Raw genomic sequence first — 22,182 nt, forward strand, 5'->3', positions numbered from 1 at the left:
CAACAGACGACGGAGTTAAATATGTTATCGTTGTATCTACTAAAATACAGACATTATTTGAAACAAATACAATGATTACGTCCTACGCTTGTCCCTAGGTCAGTGTAGTCATGCATTTAATCAAAGACTTAAACTCTGCCAAGTCGTTGGTTTTTCTGACTGATTCATGCTACCCATTCGATTTTCTATTGGCATTCCTGAAAATGGAGTATTTTGTACAAATCTGTCTTATCATATGGAACAAGTACATTTACTTTATCTTAGTGTCTTTCTGAGTATTTGTTTTGTTTTGTTTTTGTTGTTTTGTATTTGAAGATGATGGTTCAGTGTACTCCATACAATTGCTACTTTACTTTTGAGTTTTCTCTCCTGAAGGCTTTCTAAATTTAATGTTTTACTAAAGGTGTTACTCTAATCAAATGTGAATATTGGTTTGTAATGAGTGCTCACTGCACTATGTTGTGCGTGTTCTAGTTTCTTAATGTTTACTTGTGTTAAGGGATCCCAAACAGGGGATGCATATTCTATTATTGGCTTTTAGATCTAGACTTAGAAGGTGGTGCACACGTTGTTCCTAAACATTAACTCCTCAATGAATAGCGCCAAAAGGCGGAAATATTTATTAGTTCTCTAGCCAAATTTAAATTAATTTTTGTTCTACTTTGTAAAATCACAACGGTCAAACTAGAGTTTTACCAGTGTGACCAATGAGATGAGTAATTCTTTATGCAGCGATATACATCAACAGTTAAATTACTAGGTAAGTCGTTAGAGCCGTTTTCGAGATCAGTGTCCAGGTTACACCCTTTGCCCTGAAGGTTCCAGTTGACTAGAATTACAAGGGGAGAGAAATGTGTTAGAGACGCAAGACAGCAACATAGCAACAAGCATGGTCAGGTCAGAACTCAAGTATCTCTCAGCCGCCCCAGGCCAAGTGTATACCATGAATGTATAGCACTGAATATTTAAAGAAGATAAAAGGACTCGGTCTTATGAATGTATGTAAATCTGATCTACTCATCAAGATAAGTGTTGGACAACTAGTAAAGTGAAGTTTAGTTTTCTTTGAATCATCTTGTATACATATATTAAACGCACTTAAACATGTTTCTTGAACATATTTCTTGCACATGTTTCTTGAACATGTTTCTTGCACATATTTCTTGAACATGCTTCTTGAACATCTTTCTTGAACGGGAATTATTCCGTTTCCTTTTTTAACACAAGAATTTAAACCTGTGAGAATCTTTGCCATGTGTTAGTGCCTGCATGAGTGTAACACTGGAAACATGGTCAGCATTACATGGACGCCTTTTGACAAAGAACAAAAATCTATGAACAAGTGAAATATTAAAATAACTTTAAAAAAAAACTCATAAAAGGAAAAGAAACTCTATATTACTGCTATCTCTTTCAATACTTCAAGATTTATGTCCTTTTTCTGTATTAGACAAACAGTAACGAATCACCACTAATTAATTAATTAACTGATTTTTTTTTCTTTTTTAGCTGCTCCCGAAAGGGGAAAAGACGCTGTCCGTCTGTCCGTCCGTCCCGTTTAGATCTCGTAAACAAGAAAAGATAGTGAAAATCCGTCATCACAATATTTTAGATCATTCAAAGTTCTGATGCAACGGTTACTTTTTTCTTTTCTGAAAGCGAAAAATCTAATTTTTAAAATCACTTATGCAAGTAGTTTTTTCATAAAAATACACCACTTTTACAACTATTCACTATTAATAATAACAAACACGGGAGGCTCTTTATTAGCGTGCGGTTGTAATGCACCATATTTGCAAACGGTTGTAGATTTTTTGTCAAAAAAAATATTATTTTCACATTTGTATTGTTAAGTTATGTAAGTTCTGTTTTACTAAGTACTATAAATACAAACACAAAAATGTTTACTATTTTTTTCAAGAGAAAAAATCTATTTAGTATGCATATAATTTGGACATAGTTTAAAACAACAATAAATAAGTTTTTTTTTGCTGCAATGTTTGCAATACAGCGTAGCATATTGCATCCACTCGAAGGCAATTTTTTTTACGAATTTTTTTTTTCTTGAGGAATACGAGATTGACTCTTTCCAAAACAATTAGATCAATTAGATATTCATTATGTCATCAGTTAGGCCAGGTTCACATCTAACTTCACATTCACTTTCACCTATCCTTTGGTCTGCTGGACCACTGGGGTACCACACAAGATCTGTTAACTTTTTTTCTCCATTCTTCTCAGTCATTTGTCGTTGATAGAATTTCATACTGATAATATTGAAACCTGCCTTTTAACCTGCCTGGGTGGATCACTTCGGGGCCGTTTTTCAGTTTGTGTTTCCACACAAACTGTCTTTGTAACCTTGTTTGTATTGATTCATGTTTTGTCATCGACTATGACTAATTGTGCTAAATTTCAACTTGATCTGAGACTGGGAAGGCAAGAAATAGCTTATGAAAGAATCCTTCCGGACAGATAAAGTAAGTTAATGTAAGCTTCGTGAAAAAATAGTAGTCATATAAATGTCATAAATGAAGAGAGTCTTAATACTTGTAAATTAATCAGCACAGTAAGAGAGTCCGAAGTATTCCCCCCCCCCCCCCCAGGGATTTCGAAAATGTTTAAACCTTAAACTTGTGATTTTGTGTCCAATAATGAGGCTTTATGAGGTAGGTCAAATGAAATTCTTTACTTCCTACACCTTTCAGCAGTGCTGAACAACTGAAGAGAACAGCACACTTTTTTCCTTTGGCACAGTCTATAATAGTCAATCTATAACTAGACGTACATATTTTATCCATATCTTAATAAATAATAGCTCTATCTTTTGGTTTGTGTGTGTGTGGTGTGCACGCATGTGTATGTGTGTCAAGCTATCCCATTAACTTTGGGTAGTAGGATACAGACATCCGGGAAACAAACGAGACTTTGTACCGTCACTTCACAAAATTCCATTGTCTTTGTTCAACAGTTTGTTTGTTTTTTATACGAGTCACAAAACCCAGTTCAATTTGTAAGTCAAGCACAGACTGTTTCAAACTCATGAAACGATAAAAAAAACTGCGTGACTCACAGGTTTCGATATTCTCAACTGTACTGCGAGTAGAGTGCCTGTTAGGCAACTCGCCTTCCTTAATGTAGTAATAAATGAACATTCAATGTCATAGAGTTGTCACATTAACAAACAATAGAAAAAAAACTGTTTAAAATATGAAAATTATCTAAAGGAAAGAACCGCTAATTACTGCCATTTATCTGAAAATTAAAGAGCTTAGCTCCCTTTCTGCTAGACAAAACAAAATTAAATAGTACTAAATTTAAACTTGATCCAAGAATGGGAAGTGGGAGAAAAAAAGGAACAATAGGGTTCGGCGGAAGACAGTTTGGGAAACACTGGATTAAACTGATGAACATATCTATTATTAGATATTATTAGATTATTTTTATTATATATTAGACAGCCAGCGCGACAGTGATTCCATTTGATTTTAATAGGACTCGAAAATCGTAACCTTCATGTTTTTTTTTCATTTTTATTTTTTTTTATTTGCTTTATTCTTTGACTGGATGACTGCAGCGTCACGTGGTATTTACTCTGGTCTGCCGTCTTGATGGTCCGGCTGTGATAAGAAATACGATACTATGTGAGAAACTAAAAGGCAGGAAAGATTAGTATTACTTAGAAAATATCCTCATTTAATGTTAGCGAAAGGCCTAGGCGATGTTTTATCACGCTCACATCTGCAGTATTTTTAGTTTTAATATCACTGCCTGGTATGGCAATCTAAACATTACAAATGTTAATATCCACTGATGATGTGACAACTCATCACATTAATGTACACGAGGAACAATGTGATAATGTCTACATTCATTTCTCGTCCATTTCATCCTATTGGCTCCTCTACCAATAACAGCACCTCTTAATTGTGTGGGGTGCGAGTCAGAGATTACATTGATCTCTGGTGTTTGGTCATGAGGTTGGGAATTGGCTTCAGTAAGACAAATTTCCGAGTGGATAATATAGATTATTATTATTGGTAATAGTAGTATTATTATAACGCAGCAGAGAAAGCTAATGCAATGGTTTATTAAGCTAGAACTGCTGATGAATTGACGAAAGATACTGAGACAATACCACACTCAATCAATTTGGAACATATTCTCACAACGTTGCACAAAACATATACAATTATCAACGATTTTATCAGACCCGAGTTCGAACCCATGCCCGCCTCAATCCCCAGCCATCCTATGGGAGGATTGAGCGAGGAGCTAATCATCTTCAACTGTTAAGGTGGAAGTTGTTTTGTTGTTTTTGTTTGTTATGATTAATATTTAAATTTAATATTGTATCTCAATTTCTGAAGTCATGTTAATTTAAGTATTGCATACGTGGTCCCTCTTGTTTCAAATTTATGGTTTTTAATTTAAGGCAAAGTTAAACATAAAGAAGAAAGTGGTGACAACAATCGTGAATAAAATCATTGTTAAAATCAACACATTAAAAAAAATCCAGTTATGCAAAGCTGCATTATCCTTACAATTAGAAAAACCATAATTTAATATAATTCAAGCATACCTTTCTTTTCTATATACTAGGAAAACATAACGTTACTTATTTCAAAGTGTAATCAACCATGGACTTGTTTGTCTGATTTAGGAAACAAAATATTGCAAGAGTAAAAACAATTTCTTATTCCTTATGCATGTAATATCCTTTATGTCTGTAAATTATAAGAATTATATATTAGAATTAAAAGAAGACTAATTAAAATGTAAAAATTGGTTCTTTTCAACGATAACAGTAAACTAAAAGACCAGACAGTTTCAACAAAAAATGAGATGAAAAATGAAGAGCTTCAAAGATCTCAATCAAACACAAATCGCTAATATTTGTTTTGTAAACAATTTGCATTGAATTTCAATGCTCTCTGAAATAGCAAAACACTCAGTTATAACTTAAGTATGAGCAGTCAAGCATCCATAAATTAGATAAAAACATAACTCTTTCGGATCCTGGCTTAAGCTAATTACAAGACATAGAAACCTTTGAGTACTTCTGATAGAAACCTTGGTGTACTTCTGATAGAAACCTTTTATTGCCTAGGAGGTATTACCATTTAAAATACATTAAAAAAAACAACGCCTTCACTGAAACTTATAACAAGATCCACACTGTGAACTATAGTGAAACATATGGAATGATGGACACACAGATCTACTCTCGTAGACTTACAAACGTATCTTTACAGAGATCTAACATTCTAAGATGTATACTAAGACCTTTATCAAGCTTTTAAATTTCCTGTTACCAGAGGTGTGCCAAGAAGGCAGGCTCATAGTTGTTTTGTTTTGTATGTGATAATGTACTTCTGATCATAAAGTTTAATAAATCTTTAAAAAAAAAGTAACAACAAAGGTAGTGAATAGTCAACTTTGAAGAAATACACCTTGTATATATCCCATTCCATAACACTCGACAATTCTTTTCACATAATCAAAGAAACATTTAAACCAAGTGTAAATATTTTATAGTACATAAAATGTACATACAAAACAGCATTATTTTCAATACAAATGAGTATAATAAGTATTATATATTATAGTTATATTATTGGAGGACCTTTGCGTATAAAAAGAATTAGAGAATAGTAGCTATGTTATAGCTAACGCTCGTAGGCCTTCATTGTGGATATTGTCTCGCTAATCTACAAATGAACTGATTTTCTCCGTTTATGTGCGTCACGCAGGGTTTCTCACATTTTACCCCTAGGCGCTAGTTAATGTATACATTAACAGCTTTCATACCATTAAAGTTGAGAAGTTTGTTTCCAAGCAGAACACGCAGCGCAGATAGACAGCCGAGCGCGAGCTGTGTGCCATTAGAGATTAGCGGAGTAAAACGCCAACGTCATTCTTCTCAAACCTGTTTCGGGAAGATTCAAAATCCTTCTTATTGACCAAAAAAAAAAGAGTAATTAAAGTCATACTATACTTAGCGATGAAAGAAATATTTCTAGATTATCGACTAATTAAAAAGTATAATGTGTTGACTATTTACGCCTGGGGAAAATTAAGCAGATGCGCGAGGAAGTCTGTTGTCTATGCCGGCCGAAAGATGGTTTGAAATAATGTATTCCACTCATGTGTCCATTGGCCAAGGTGGAATAAACATAATGATTAATCAATTAAATACACCGTATAAAGACATAACCCAAGTCTAAATAAAGATAGATAGCTGGTATGTTATCCCTTTTTGTTCACTTTAACGAGTGTCTAGTGCTCACTATACACTATATGTAGGCACCTTGCACATGATCCAGGTCATTTTTTTCTAGGTAATGTGAAAAATAAAACAATTGTCCACACATGAACATATTACCCTAGTTAATCAGTACAATGCCTACATAATTTGTAGAATAACTGACTTCTGCACATTAGCGGTAACTGTAAGAATTACACTATTTTTTGGGAATATACATTTAATAGCTGATTATACAAACATGTATTCTCAAGGGGCCCACCATGTCAAATACACATGTGTAAAGCCGGCATTGGTAATGCCCCAAGATATATTCCATTACATGAACTGTTTAAGTAAAGAACATGAGAGAGCTGTCTAGTATTAACATTCACCTAGTTGGTCTACATTCGACATGTACATTTTCAACAACAGCATAACATTTTCTTTGTACATTGACAAACATCACAATTGTATATTTGGTTACAAAATAAAAAATAATAACCTCATTTTTATCATATTGGTTAAAAAATAACTATAATGAATATTGAATAAGTTGATATAATATTTTCTTTGTTATGGTTGACACATGGGCTACAATAGATCTAAATCTTCTTTACATAGCAGAATGGACGTGATATTGAATTCGGATACTGAATGTATTAACCTATAGAATCTCCGAAGATCGCTAAAAGAATTCTCCGAAATTTACCGTTAGAAGTTCGATAAGATAATTTTTTTTATTGCGTGATCTAAACCGGAAGTTATGGATTGTGTTCTATGGATTGTGTCCATGGAATGTGTTCTATAGATTGTGCTCGTTACTCTCAGTAATTAAAGAGCTGCTTACTATTTTAAGATTGAAACACATTCTCATAAATCGTGCACGGGTTATTCTTTGCTAACATCGGCAGCTCACAAGCTTGTCGCGTCCACTTAGTTTCCACAGATTCCATAATTCGCGCCATATTTAGCATTGCGTATTTTGTATACACGTTCTTCCTAAACAGATTAACACTAGGTCTTCGCTACAATTAGGCTGGATGTCTCTGGGTGTTACTTTTATTCTAATATATCAAATCAGGCGACAGTTAGGCTGGATGTCTTCCACTGTTTCTTATCTGCTAACTCAGGCGACAGTTTGTCATCACTGGCATTGAGAAAATTAAACAACAGGCGGCGAATGTCTTCTGACAGAGACAGGTGGCGAACTCTCACAAAGGTCACCGAACACACGAGACTTCAATCCAAGAAAAGCCCTACCCGAAGACAAGCATGGCCAGCAAAAACTCAACTCATGCTTAATCTTCAGAATATAACACCTTATTATTTTACGTGTAGATATTTCGTAAAATTTATGCATATTTAATATTAAAAGCTAAATGGTTCTATTTCGGAAAAGAAAAAAGTAGCCGTTACTATAAAGAATGAGAATATTTAACAAGATATTTTAGTTAATGGAACTACACTCATTGTTAGTGTATTAGTGTATCCAATAAAGAAATGTATATGGCTTTGTGCGCAAGCGTTCCTCTAGTTACCATATGAAACTTGTCTAAATAACAAGGAGGTAAATGTATATACATATTGGTAGATATAAATGAGATCGATGTTGAATGGAATTTATACACGTTTTAAAACAATAGTTGCCCTGTTGGAATCAGTTTAAACATTATAACAATAAACATTGATTTTTTTCTCCATCACAACCAATACAAATAGTGACAAAGGCGAGGATAATATCCACTGTGAATAGCAGAGTTAACCAGTGCTCCTTGCTGCGTGAGTCACGTTCCTCAAGAACTCGTGGGGCACCTGGTCAAAGTGGAAGAACGCGTTGCCCCATGTGGCGGTGGCCAGGACTAGGATAGGAGGACAGATGAGGTTCAGGAAGAGACCACTGCTCACCTGTGGGCATACAATAAAATAGAGGACAGTTAGTTTAATCTTCCAAATGTATTATTTTTTCAAATGTTGTTTAGTGTGATATAAAAGTAAAAATAAAAAGATTTGTTTATTGGTTTGAGAAGTCTGATTGTCTTTTTGTATGTCTATTAGAGAAGCAGCGTTAAACAAACGCGTAGTTCTTTTTTTTTTTTTTTTTCATCTTGTAAATAATTATCATAAGTAGGGCCGGAATCCACAAGAAAGGGGCCTCCACATAAATGATAAAAATATATTCGAATGTCGACGAGTCAGAAACTGAAAAGGTGTTTTTCTAACATTTTTGTTCGCATTTTTACAGCTAGCAAAAATATCGTGATTAAGAGATGCAGTGATTAAGAGATATAGTGATTAAGAGAAGAAGTGATTAAGAGATGTAGTGATTAAGAGATATAGTGATTAAGAGATATAGTGATTAAGAGATGTAGTGATTGTAGTGATTAAGAGATATAGTGATTAAGAGATATAGTGATTAAGAAGTGTACGCTTGTAGCATGCTCTGGATATGTTAATAGAGCTCAGGAATTACGACAGTGCGTCTGCCAAGAGCTTTACACTCCACAAGCTCAAAAATGTACTTTTTTTTTCATCAAAAATATGTATAATAAATTTTTTTTTTTAAAGTGAAATTAAATTTACAAGAGCGTTATTTCTTCTATTTTATGGCATGCTCTTACATATAAGTATTTTCATTTATAAGTGGATCTTTATTACAACTTTTGAAAAATTGTAGACGCCTCCTTAAAAATCCTTCTCCGGGGCCTCCACATTCTTAAATCAGGTCCTGATCATAAGCAATCTTTTTTTTTTTTAACTATCTGTTTGCTCATGTTGAGATTTCGCATTTGTTCGTGTCTTAAAGTGTGCGTGTATGTATGTTTGTATGTACCATTCGAAAGACCCAGCCAGGTTTAGGCAAAGGTCTATTTAAAAAGACGCATTCATGACAATACTTTTTTCTAGTGGCGCCATTCTGTCAGTTAGGATTCCTGGTCCAGTGGTATACGCTTCTGACTGTCATCAGAATGGTCCCAAGTTTGAATCCTGCCCCCTACCCCCGAGCTGGAGGTCTGTGCTACTACGAAATAGTATTCTATTCACGCCTAAATGTATAAAAGAAAAAGAAATGCCTGCCTCCTATCGTGGGAAGAAGGAGGTGTGACTGTGTGGCCCTGTTGACTCCAGATCTATTTGTTTCTTTATGACGGTTTACTTCATGTTACGGAGTGTAGGTGTGTGTGTGTTTCTGATACAATTCAAAGTACATCTATGTGACTTGTCTGAGAGGCTAAATACATTCTGATGTAACCACGAGGAATAGGGGAATAAAAGGGAGAGGTAAGTGACGTGTGTTTTGTTTAGTGAGTTATATCTTGTTGACACTAACATTATTTCACTATTACATACATCTACATTGAATTGGAAAGATGTGAATGCTTACTAAAAAGTTAAAATCAGTTTTTCTACCTTTCATACGCCCACAACGCTTTTCTTCAATCCGCTGTATGGAGCTACAAACTAACGACCCGAGTATCAACACCTATGTGAGTGGGGTGGTTAACATCTGCTAATCTAATAATAGTTCTGCATCGCGTGAGTGTCTTTTGGTAGGGGGAAGTACTCACCATGTCTATCACCCGCACAGTCCCGCTGGAGAACACAATGGCGTTTGGCGGCGTAGCGACAGGAAGCATGAAGGCGAAGGACGTTGCTATGGCAGCGGGATACATGAAAAATAGAGGATTCACTTCGAGGCTCAGTGACTGGGGAAGAATAAAAAAAGACTAGATCTAGATCATAATAAAACCCAGAAAAACCTAACGTTATATTTTTAGTGATAAAAAATCATAAGACAGTCAGAGTGTATTAGGAAATAAAACATAATTTTGAAATCGGTAGTTGTAGTTCCCTTACTAATCGTATATAAGCTAAGATGACCTCATAGCTTACCATCTGAGCCAATATAGGCATCATTAACGTGGCTATGGCAGTATTGCTGGTCACTTCTGTCGCAAAGGTGACTATGTAGCATATGATGAGTAGAACTAGCCACTGGTCAAGAGTTCTAAACACCATCAGCTGGTCACCAAGCCATTTGGATAAACCAGAAACCTTTAAAAATAATCAATGAAGACTATATTATATGAATTTATAGAATCTTTGAAAAATATATACAAATAAGTCAAATGTCCTGTGATAACTACAATAAGCATAATATGAGACACATTTTCCAGTAAGAGTTGAGTAACCTTATGTGTAACTACTGAAGAGAACGAGACGGCTGCAGGAAAATTTAAACAATAGGACAAAGAAATCAGGGTCAGAATCTTTCTTAGTCTTTTGACCTCAACTCGAATACTTTCTCCTTTTTTTTTAATTCCCTACTTTCAACTAACTCTTTCGTCATAGTAAAAATTAGAATTTATCAAGGGAAGTTCCTTCAGGGAACAGAACCTGGAAAAAAGAAGAAGAGGCAGACAGAAAAAGCGATGGGAAGACAACATACATTGAAAGAGCTTCTATCCAAGGCAAAAGACAAAGAGGGATGGAGAAAGTCTATCGACAAATCTTGCCTGTCCAACAGACTAAGGGATAGGTGAAGGTTTACCGTGGCTGCTTGTGCAATGGCGTATCCTCCCCCGAGAAGCAAGTAGAGAGACCAGGGCATCTTCTCCTGAACTTGTCTCCAGGTCAGCAAGGGCTTCACTCTGGTGTATGTGGCTGTAGTGTGGAATATATAGGTACATCTTTTAATAATGTTACTTTTCATTGAAAAAAACATCAATGTTTATGTTTATGAAATGACTTTATGAAAACATCTTTATTTTAGATGTATTTAAAACAAACAATGGAAAGAAAATTTCAATTTTGAATACGAGTTAATTATGTTAAAGGCAAAGAATTATGATTATCTGAGAATCGTGTAGCCATCATTAGTAAGAAAAATTCCCCTTTCGACCTTGCAATCTATAGGCAGATGATGTAAAGGTCATCTGTTTCTAACGGTTAACGAGGGTGTCGTGTGGCCAGCACAACGCCTTTTCCATTAAAGTTGGGTCGACTCAAGGGCGTCCTTAAAATCCCAGTCTTAACCAGGACTCGAACCCAGAACCTCCTGGTTCGGAAGCCAGCATTCTTTAAGTATTTATTTATTCATCAACATGTATAGTTTTTATTTCTTCGTTTCAAAGTATGTATAAAGTAAACTAGTTATCTGTCGACTAGTTGCGTAATTAAAGGAAATAAACATTTTTGTCTTTTTACCATGTTTGTCGAATTTATTGGTCAGTGCTTTAGGGAATGATGATGGCAGGACAAACATTAAAATACCAAACAAGATGGACGGCGTTGAATCACTTGTAAATCTGAGAACAAAACATCAGCAAGGTCAACATGTTGCAACAATGGTGTAATATAAATATATGCAAACATTTTCCCCAAACCACAACAAACATAGTGGAATGTTTATCTTCCACCGTCACATCCATTCACACCTACTTCTTTACCTTGATCAAACACACTTACTTAGTGCATAGCAATAAAAAAATTTAAAGAATAGTAAGGATTAGATGATTGTAAGCTATTTAATATATACTACTACTAAAAGTTGAAACAATGCATACTTTATAGGGAAATAATTCTTGCACCATATTTGACAATTGTTTCACTTAGGTCAAACAAAAAAACGAATTGTACTTCAAATATTAATGCACTTTTATTATCAGTCATTACAACTAAGAAAAATAATTTGTTAAAATAACAGGGACATCAAGGCATTTGAAAGGATTCATTTCCGCTTAAATACCAGCCATACACACATGTTTAGCATACTTCTAAATTAACCCAGCTATAAGAGGTACATACCAATGCTTACATATCATTCAGTAATACATGTAGCGACATACACACATACATACACGAGCACAAAGATACACAAACTCATTCACACGGAATTCTTAAACAAGTGGCCACTTAGTGAGCTCTTTATAAACTAGCCAATCAGAGAAAAGCTGTCATTTATGAATAAATCCGGGATACTCAAGCCAATAGAAAACTTCTTAACGGATATCAAGACTTCATTGCTTTAGTTGAATGGTGAGAAGGAGCTATACTATGGAAAACGAAATGAATGGTCATGTCTTATAATAGTTTCAAGCTCAGTTTATAAATGAGATCAGTTTAATTCCTAGGTCAGTTGGACCGTTGGGGCATCACGCAAGATCTGTCGACCGCCTCTCTCTATTCTTTGTGGGTTTTTTTTGCCAGGTTAAGAATATATTTCGTTGATATGCCCTGGTGTTCTTTTTCCCCGGGCATGCTACCCTGCAACATAGTGGCGCCCGGGTGGAAAATGTCGTAAGAAGAAACGATTAGGCCAATTAGGCAGCGAAACAAGACTCCCGTGGGAGCGCCTAAAGGAGTGCCAGAGTATTTCCATTGCACTGTGCGGGGTTGTAAAGGAGTTGTAAAAGAGCTCCCACAAAATTGACACCAATTCAGGCGCCATTCATTAAGGGACCGATTCATAAAAGGTAAGCTCTGTACGGTCAGCCTGGTATAGAGAAGAAAAATGGCGGAGGTTTCCGGTGTGATCGGCAAATGCAAAAACATGTATGGACTTACAATCATCAGCTGGAATGAAGTCATGTTGTTAGTAGTATTAGAAGTTAAATAGTTATACTAAATTTAATACAATAAAGAACATCTGTTCTTTGGACCACACAAGTAAAAGTATAAATAAACTTCCTGGGAAAAGCTGAGTAACAACTCATTAACATGATGGCTTTTAATAAATTAGGGAAAGGATATTGTAGTGTAAATTGATAACCGTCTGGCAAGTAGAGCTTTCGGACGCCTTCGGGCTAGAGTTTGGAGGAACATATCGCTCCGCCTGCCTACAAAAATCAATGTCTACGAAGCGGTGATTCTCTCAACCCTTCTATATGGATCTGAGACATGGATACTATACACAAAGCAACTAAGACTACTTGAGCGCTTTACCAAGGATGCTTGCGCTCTATCAAGGACATACGGTGGCACTACAAAAGCGATGTCCTTGCGAACACCGGTATGGACAATGTAGAGGGACTTTTTAGGGTCCGACAGTTACGCTGGGCAGGGAACGTATCCTGTATGGGAGACGAACGTATGCCAAAGGCAATCATTTTTGGTGAGCTTAAAGGTGGTCGACGTAACAGAGGTGCCCCACGGAAACGCTTTAAAGACCAGCTTAGGCGCCAACTTGCCTTATCTGACATAGAAGAGATCACCTGGTTGCATGCGGCCACAGAACGTGACAGTCGGAGGTCACTCTCAAAGGCCGCAGGATATACATTTGAGACCAAAAGAAAATCCGCTGCCGAGGTCAGTCGCAGGCGGCGAAAGAAAATCTTAATCGACCACCGGTGGACAACGAATATGTTTGCCATGCATGTGGCAAATTATTTAGGCCACAGTTGGGGCTGAGTAGCCACGGAAAATATTGCATTCCTCACTATCACTAATGTTCGGACTCGAGACAAGCCTTGTTATTGTATTGTAAAACAACAACATGACTAATATGCTGACCTAGAATAGTCAAGACATAGATTACTTTCAGACTGGACCAAAATACAGAGAGAAATAAATTAATTAAAATGAAACATGAGGCGAAGAGAAAAGTCTATTTTCTATTTACATTATAACATTTATCCTATAGGCCTATTTATTATTATTATATATTATCCAAATGTATATATTATATATCCTAATGTATATATAATAATCATATATTATTACTGTTATATATTTATCACTATCATCATATATTTATCCCATTTATACTATCTTATATTATCTCCCGTTTTGCAAACTATCTACTGTTGTTTTGTAATTAGCTTTAGAGCTTTCACAAATATTTTTACTTGCTTGTAATTTATTTTGTTTTAAGTTCTAGAGCAACTAGAGTGGAGCTCAAACTCTTACCCTTTAGGAAACCAGTCAGACCAGCCTCCAACTCCTCCCAAGTCTCTAGTGATCCAGGCTACCACCAGCAGAATGAAAGCAGCGAGAACTGTGCCTTGAGCGTAACTAAAATGTGAGCAAACCAAACAAAAAAAGTCAATCACAGAAAAAGTCAATCACAAAAAAGTCAATCACAAAAAAGTCAACCACAAAAAAGTCAATCATAATGTTCAAGAACAAACTAGTGTCTTCCATCAATCTGTGACCTTTGCTGCACTCTGTTATTTACTTATTTTGTAAGATGACAAAAATATAGGACAATATAGATATAAAAACAATTCCACATTTACAGCCATATGTCTCAATGCTGTAAGATTTATTTCCCTTTTCCGATATAAAAAAAAATCAAAAGAATAATACTAATTAATTAATTGGTTAGATTGATTCATGTTTTAATAGAGACAGTGCAAAGTTTCAGCTTGATCCCAGAATGTGAAGGGGGAGAAATAGAGTGTTCAAAATGTGTATGAGATAGACGGACTGACAGAGTGAGTTCGTTAAAGCTTTGTAATAGCAGAATAACAAAGAACTCTAAATGCCCTTATAATGAGACTTATAGTCTACACATTACGAAGCCCAGGATTACATTACTATTTGTTAAACTAAAAAAGCAAATGGTTTGATAAAAGTGGTTTAAACATACATTTCTGAGATCACAATCGAAAGAACCTTTACACATGACAATAACAAGCTCAATGGAGTTTCTGAAAGCTTACGTGATTGGTCCAAGTTTTGTATATTCATCTCTGATCAAGGCGTTGACTTTCTCAAGACGTTGCTTGTTTGCTTTCGGGGTGCAGCAGCAGCACAGACATCCGCCCCTAAACGTCAAGAAGATAGACGAATTGTATTCAACAATTTTCTTTTTAGTGTCAAAAAAAAGCCCGCAACAAACATAGGTACTACTACTGAGTTTCTTCTTAGTTGACGTAATGACTGCCAGATCATTATCATGCGAAGCAGGACGTCTTTTGCGCAGCCGCTTTGGCGCGATAGTAGATTTACGCGGGACGTTTTGGCGTGGGACGTTTTGGTCAAATTATATAAGACAGGGTTACTGCAGCGATTGGACCCCATGATGACTAACTGCTAACTATCGTTAAAAAAAAGGGAAGCTGAAAATCTATGGCCATATTGCGAGATCTTCGGGACTCGCAAAAACCTTCCTTCAGGGAACCGTACCAGGAAAAGGAAGAAGAGTCAGACAGAGAAAGCGATGGGAGGTCAACATAAAAGAATGGACGGTCCTGCCATTGAAAGAGCTTCTAACCAAGGCAAAGACAGAGAGGAATGGAGAAAGACGGTCGACGAGTCTTGCATGGTGCCACAACTGTCCACTAGACTAAGGGATAGGTGAAGGTAAAAAAGTACAAAATAAAAGTTCATTTTATAGCGTCTTTTAAGTGAAGGACACATATCTATGTTTTGTATGAGTGTTTGTGTCCAAACGATTCTTTTATGTACAGAACAATAGTTCGAACCTGGGGCCATTGAGATGACACGTCCTATGCACATACCACACGCTCAGGCAGCCATTCATAGTTTGCAATATGTATTTCTGACATTGTCAAAATTAATACAACTTTTTTTTCGGGGCGGGGGTGGTATACTATATATTTCATAGTATAGTGAAAAAAACAACAACAAACGACCATCGCTGAAAATGGCTGCGCCAAAACATCGCGTACGTTTCTCAAGAACACAAAACGCTTTCTAAGGAATTGCCTGACTTTCTAAAGAATTGCCTGACTTTCTAAAGAATTGTCTGACTTTCTAAAGAATTGCCTGACTTTCTAAAGAATTGTCTGACTTTCTAAAGAATTGCCTGACTTTCTAAGGAATTGCCTGACTTTCTAAAGAATTGCCTGACTTTCTAAAGAATTGTCTGACTTTCTAAAGAATTGCCTGACTTGCAAGAGTCTTTACTCTAAGAGAAATACTAGGAAGAAAATAAGCCAAACAGTCACTTGAAACTGGTAAATAATTTGAACTTGTTCTAACGGGGATGAAAATGGAGTGTAGAACACTTCAGTAGGTCACTTCAGTAAGTCACTTCAGTAGATCACTTCTGGTGCCACATAATGCCAAACGATTTTTGGAAAAAAGAGACACAAGAATAATGATGCGACGCAATGACTTTATATCATGCAATAACATTATTCACCTTAAGTCCAACATTCATTTTGTTACATTTTATAATTAGTTTAAAATTACTATTAACAAGAAGTATATGTATAGTTCCTGTCAACCTACCTCTATGTCTACGAGGGGTGATATTCCACTTCAATAAATAAATAATTAGTTTATATGTATGTGCATACTTATACAAGCGTAATTATAATTAAAAGTACAATTCAAATAAAAACATAATAAATGTTATCATCAACGATCTTTAAGCAGGACACTAGTGCCATGTACTTAAACAAAAACATTGGGGTTTGAAAACCACAGTTGGAGTGAGACAAGGCTGCCTACTCTCACCTTCAGTGAAGTCCAGCAGGGCCTTGGCGTCATTATCCCCTTGGTGGTTAGAAAGGCTTTTATCTAACTACCAGGTCTGGAAGAAGAATGACTTACTTGCGCTTCGCGGACGAACAGTAAAAAGAAGAAGAGGCAGACCAAGAAAGTCACGGGAAGACAGCATAAAAGAATGAACTGGCCTGTCCTTGAAATGGATTCTATCCAAGGCAAAAGATTGAGAGATATGATAAAAGTCATGAACAGATCTTGTGTGGTGGGTGTCAAACGGTCCAACAGACTTAGGGATAGGTGAAGGTAAAGGTGAATGTTAATTTACAACTAGACAACTTTCTGAAGACAATGTCAGGTATTACTGTTATAATGCATTGTTAATGGCAATTTCTATTAGTGAGAAAAATACGCAACAGACAAGATATTCACAGAAGCGGTAGCGTTTCTCTGGTAGCATTTTTTTCTGGTAGCGTTTCTCTGGTAGCGCTTTTCTGGTATTGTTTCTCTGGAAGCCATTCTCTGGTAGCGTTTCTCTGGTAGCGTTTCTCTTTTGCTAGCATTGTCAAGAAACTTAATTAAATACATTTTGGAGCCATCACTCACTTGCAACGTAGAAACACGACCACCATCCATTGATACATGGCCAGCATCACTAAGATGGACAGAGGCAGACCGTAGATCAACCATGTGCTAAATGTTACAGGCGAGCTAATGCCAACGTCTTCAAACACCCTGAATATGAAACAGCAACGACATTGAGTGAACATAAATAGTAACATATTTTTAAAAAATACCAAATAATTTACCTAAAAACAAAAACAAAAATAATTAAATAAAAGTTTTTAAAAAAGGTGTTATAGTCAAATGCTTGTAAATCTCATGAAAAGAAATCATCTTCTTTTTTTGAAGTAATGTATGTTTATATATATATAAGATAAGATAAGATATAAAAGAATTACTGATACTATGTTTAATTCACGTGGTTTTAATATGACAACTTAACAATTTTTATTTTACAGATACACGTACACAGGAAAAATGTTTTTAAATTGCATTAAAAAAAAAGACAATGCTTCCTTTATACAGCTTATAATTTGAAGAGAAACATTAAAATAATTTTTTAAAAATGTGTTCAAGCCGGGTGTCGATCTAGTATTTGGTACTGTCAGGTCTATGTACTGACCACGCTACCCATTGAGCCAAGGCAAGAATTGTATAATACTTCAGTCTTCACAGACATGGCCAAATTTGTTTGGGTTTAGTCTCCATAAATAATTGTTAACGCGATTTCTCCTTCACGTATTCTCCAATCAAGTTGATACTGTACACAATTATTTATTTTATCTAAAAAACACATGAACACAAACAAAAATACTCAATTAGTCAATTAATTATTTATAAATAATTTTTGTTTCTTTGATATCGAGTAAGGGAAATAACTTCTACATTTTTGGTAGATATAGTTTTCAGGACGGAGCTCTTCCCCTTTAGATAATTTTTTTTGTTTGTTTGAAAAAAAAATGATTTTTTATATATTGCTTGTTTATTGCCAAATTTAAATTTCTTTCCTTTTTTTAACTTAAAATAAATAATGACGGTCTAACTCGAGTTTTCCCCGGGTGACCAACTAGCTAATAATTCTTTTCTCTTAGGTATACATCGGTGTTAGATTTCCAGGAAAATACCAAACGCAACTATAGAGATTTGTGTCCAGGTTTCACTCTCAAGTTTCCATGAAATTCTGACTTGAATATTGTAATAATAATTTTTAAAAATTAACATGTATTTGCATTATTTTTGAATGACCTACTTCTGAGCCGCAGCAAACAATACCAGGTTTGGCCCTGTGCCTGTCAAGCTGCCAATACCACCAATGTTAGCTGCGTAGGCTACAGTCAGAGACAAGGCTTTGCTCAGACGTATAAACTCGGCATCAGCTCTTTCTTCCTTCTTCTTCAGGTCTAGAGCTTCAGGAGAATTAGGGTCTAGTCTGAACAAAATAATTATTGACGTGTTAGTGAATACATTCATTTTAAGTCCAATGTTCAACAAAAAAATTGAATATGTCCCATACTATAAGTAAAACTGAAATGGAAAAACAAAGAAAATATGGGAATCTAAGCTTGGAGATAAGCGGCCATACACGTTGTCTAAAATAACAACATACTCTGTTGTTATATCGACTGAGGGGATAATTACAACTGACCTCATAAACACCCTTAAGCCCTTAACATCCCTAAGAAGATTATTGTTGCCTGACAGAGGGCGGTGCTGCAGCAGACCTGCCACATCACCAGAAAATTTCGCAGTGGACTCTGTTAAAGGGACTATAATGAATTCTGTTTCTCTCTAACGAAGCTCGGCCCTGGCAGTGCCAGAAAAGGAAATTAGTTCGTTTTTAACATACATAATATCTTTTTTTTTATTCATAAGGAAATCTGTCTCAGAAATTATTAATGACACATAGCAAAATGTTATAACTGTAGCAAACGAAATATATTCGCACATACTAGTTTCACTTATACATTGCATTAGAAGTTCACATAAGATGATTGGCTAGTGCAGGGGTGGGCAACATTTTTGTATCGAGGGCCGCATTAAAAAAAGTTTGGGAATGGCGGGCCGCATATATATATATATATATATATATATATATATATATATATATATATATATATATATATATATATATATATATATCTTAGAAAGATAAGCTTGCAGTGTAGAATGTCTTTTAATTCATATATACACTGTATTACGATTTTAAAAATGTTTATTTCACGATATCCCCACAAATATACAGTTGTACTTAATGTGCAGTATTTTACTTCTTACACTCGTGCATAATGTTTCTTAACTGTGAAACTATCTTTCTAGTTGTTAGCCCTGTGTGTGACTGCTGTCAAATTACAGTCAGTCAACATTGGCCAGTGATTATACTTGGTTAGTTTCCACAAAAAATGCTTGCTCACTGAATGAGACAATTTATGTTCCGGAAGTTAAATGTCGAGACAAGCGAAGCCTGCCCTTCTGGAACATCACCATAGAATGCTGACCATGTCCTTCAATGGTGGGACCCGAACAAGACTCTCCAAAGACTATTCGAAGAAATGCCTGATCTGGAAACCACTACGCGGTTCATCTCAGATATACGATTACTGAGCTGAACCATTCAACATGTAAAATGAAAACGAAGAAGAAGAACTGATGTATGTTTACCCAAATAGTGTGAGAAGAAGCAAAGTTTTTTAAAGTGTGGAAATACAGCTTCTGGCACCCATAAGGCTCCCGTGGTAGTGCTGACTGGAACTTCTCTTTGTTTTGAGTTATGTCCTCTGGAGCTGAATCAGCTTCTCTTAATAAGTGTTGTACTTTTAATCATTTCACTAAAGATAGTTTCACCTTTCAGCAAAGGAAAATGACAAAAAACTATTTTTTTTTGCTTTCCTGTAGAAATGGGAGAGCCTCGTTTGAAAAGATTTAACATGCATTTAAATTTCATATGTAAACAATCAATTGCGATTTAGATTGTAAAAACATGAAATTTTGTCATCTACTCTTCATTAGAAATATTGGTAACAAAGTCACAGTCAATGTCCTTCAAGTAACATAACTATTTCATCCTTAAGATTTTATATTCTTCTCCTTTGCCTTACCCATGCTACGCTAGCAGATACATTTGATTATTTAATCTTAAATCAGAACTACCCATGGTTAACTCCCCTAGATCTAGTAAGTTACATTTTAATTATCTCCTGAGGAAGTTAATGATTAAATTATATGCAGCTTTGTGCAATCTTTCCCGTCTCAAGTTTATGGTTCTCAGTCAAAGATCGCGCTCCATCAGTTATTACACTTGCCATCTTGTTCCAAGTCTACCCAACACTCAGATATTGTGTCTTGAATTGAGTGTATTGATGTATAGCCAATAAGAATAATCTTCGTTTACTTAAAACTTTTTTATAATAAAAAAGTTTCAATAATTTATATAGATATTTTTTTAAAATATTTGCATTTTTATATCTATATACTGTGGGTACACCTGATTTCTGTAGGTGTCGGCGGGCCGCATAAAACACCTCGGCGGGGCGCATGTGGCCCGCGGGCCGTAATTTGCCCACCCCTGGGCTAGTGAATCAAACGTATTGTTGAATAAAACATAACTAGTGAATCAAACTAACTCAAATCAACACAAACATAACTAGTGAATCAAACCTGGATATCAACACAGGTGTAGCCAGTGAATCAAACCTGGCTATTAAACACAATTATAGCTAGTGAATCAAACCTGGCTATAAACACAAACATAGGTAGTGACACAAACGTATCTAGTAAATCAAGCATGGCTATCAACACAAGTGTAGCTAGTAAATCAAGCCTGGCTATCAACACAAATGTATCTAGTAAATCAAGCCTGGCTATCAACACAAACATATCTAGTAAATCAAGCCTGGCTATCAACACAAACATATCTAGTAAATCAAGCCTGGCTATCAACACAAACATATCTAGTAAATCAAGTCTGGCTATCAACACAAACATATCTAGTAAATCAAGCCTGGCTATCAACACAAACGTATCTAGTAAATCAAGCCTGGCTATCAACACAAACATATCTAGTAAATCAAGCCTGGCTATCAACACTAACGTAGCTAGTAAATCAAGCCTGGCTATCAACACAAACGTAGCTAGTAAATCAAGCCTGGCTATCAACACAAACGTAGCTAGTAAATCAAGCCTGGCTATCAACACAAACGTAGCTAGTAAATCAAGCCTGGCTATCAACACAAACGTAGCTAGTGACACAATCGTAGCCAGTGAATCAAACCTAGCTATCAACACAAGTGGAGCTTGTAAATCAAACCTGGATATTAACACAAAAGTGGCTAGTGAATTTAACCTGGCTATCAACACAAACATAGGTAATGACACAAACTTAGCTATTGAATCAAACCTGGCTATCAACACAAGTGTAGCTAGTGAATCAAACCTGGCTATCAACACAAACATAGCTAGTGAATAAACCTGGCTATTAAACACAAACATAGCTAGTGAATCAGACCTGGCTATCAACACAAACATAGCTAGTGAATAAACCTTGCTATTAAACACAAACATGGCTAGTGAATCACAAACATAGCTAGTGAATCAAACCTGGCTACCGATCCTCGAAGTTTCGCCGCTTGAACCTTGTCGTACTCTTTCATGTCGTTAAACTGGCTGAGAAGCGCTTGGACAATGGTCATCATCATAGCTGTAGTAGCTGTGTTAGAGATCCACATAGACAGGAACCACGTGACTAAAGCGATCCCCAATAGCAAGCTGTCGATAGAGAGAGAGAGAGAGAAAGAGAGAAAAAGAGAGACTATTTAGATATTTAGAAATAGAAAAAGGTAGAAAACACATAGAGACAAACAAAATATGCAAGCCAAAGAAATTTTACAATTTATGATAGTCTCATATTACATATATTGAGTTTACAAACACGTTTTCTGTTACTAATTGAGTTATAGGCATAA

At 35.6% G+C, this 22,182-nt stretch overlaps 1 protein-coding gene across 6 annotated transcripts in view; it reads right to left on the minus strand.

The window, feature by feature from the left end:
• Positions 1–4,470: 4,470 nt before the first annotated feature.
• LOC106075243 (Na(+)/citrate cotransporter-like) overlaps positions 4,471–22,182 on the minus strand; it is a 37,626-nt gene continuing 19,914 nt past the window's right edge. For all 6 annotated transcript variants that reach the window (XM_056005690.1, XM_056005688.1, XM_056005687.1 and 3 more), the window contains 10 exons: positions 21,818–21,985; positions 18,474–18,653; positions 17,267–17,395; positions 14,908–15,012; positions 14,153–14,257; positions 11,453–11,553; positions 10,797–10,909; positions 10,139–10,300; positions 9,814–9,951; positions 4,471–8,152 (listed from right to left, as the gene is read on the minus strand). In XM_056005690.1, the coding sequence (XP_055861665.1) occupies positions 8,006–8,152; positions 9,814–9,951; positions 10,139–10,300; positions 10,797–10,909; positions 11,453–11,553; positions 14,153–14,257; positions 14,908–15,012; positions 17,267–17,395; positions 18,474–18,653; positions 21,818–21,985 (1,348 nt within the window). In that variant the 3' untranslated portion in view covers positions 4,471–8,005. The remainder of the gene's footprint in view (positions 8,153–9,813; positions 9,952–10,138; positions 10,301–10,796; positions 10,910–11,452; positions 11,554–14,152; positions 14,258–14,907; positions 15,013–17,266; positions 17,396–18,473; positions 18,654–21,817; positions 21,986–22,182) is intronic.

This window comes from Biomphalaria glabrata, chromosome 12 (assembly GCF_947242115.1).
Source record: "Biomphalaria glabrata chromosome 12, xgBioGlab47.1, whole genome shotgun sequence".
NCBI lineage: Eukaryota > Metazoa > Mollusca > Gastropoda > Planorbidae > Biomphalaria > Biomphalaria glabrata.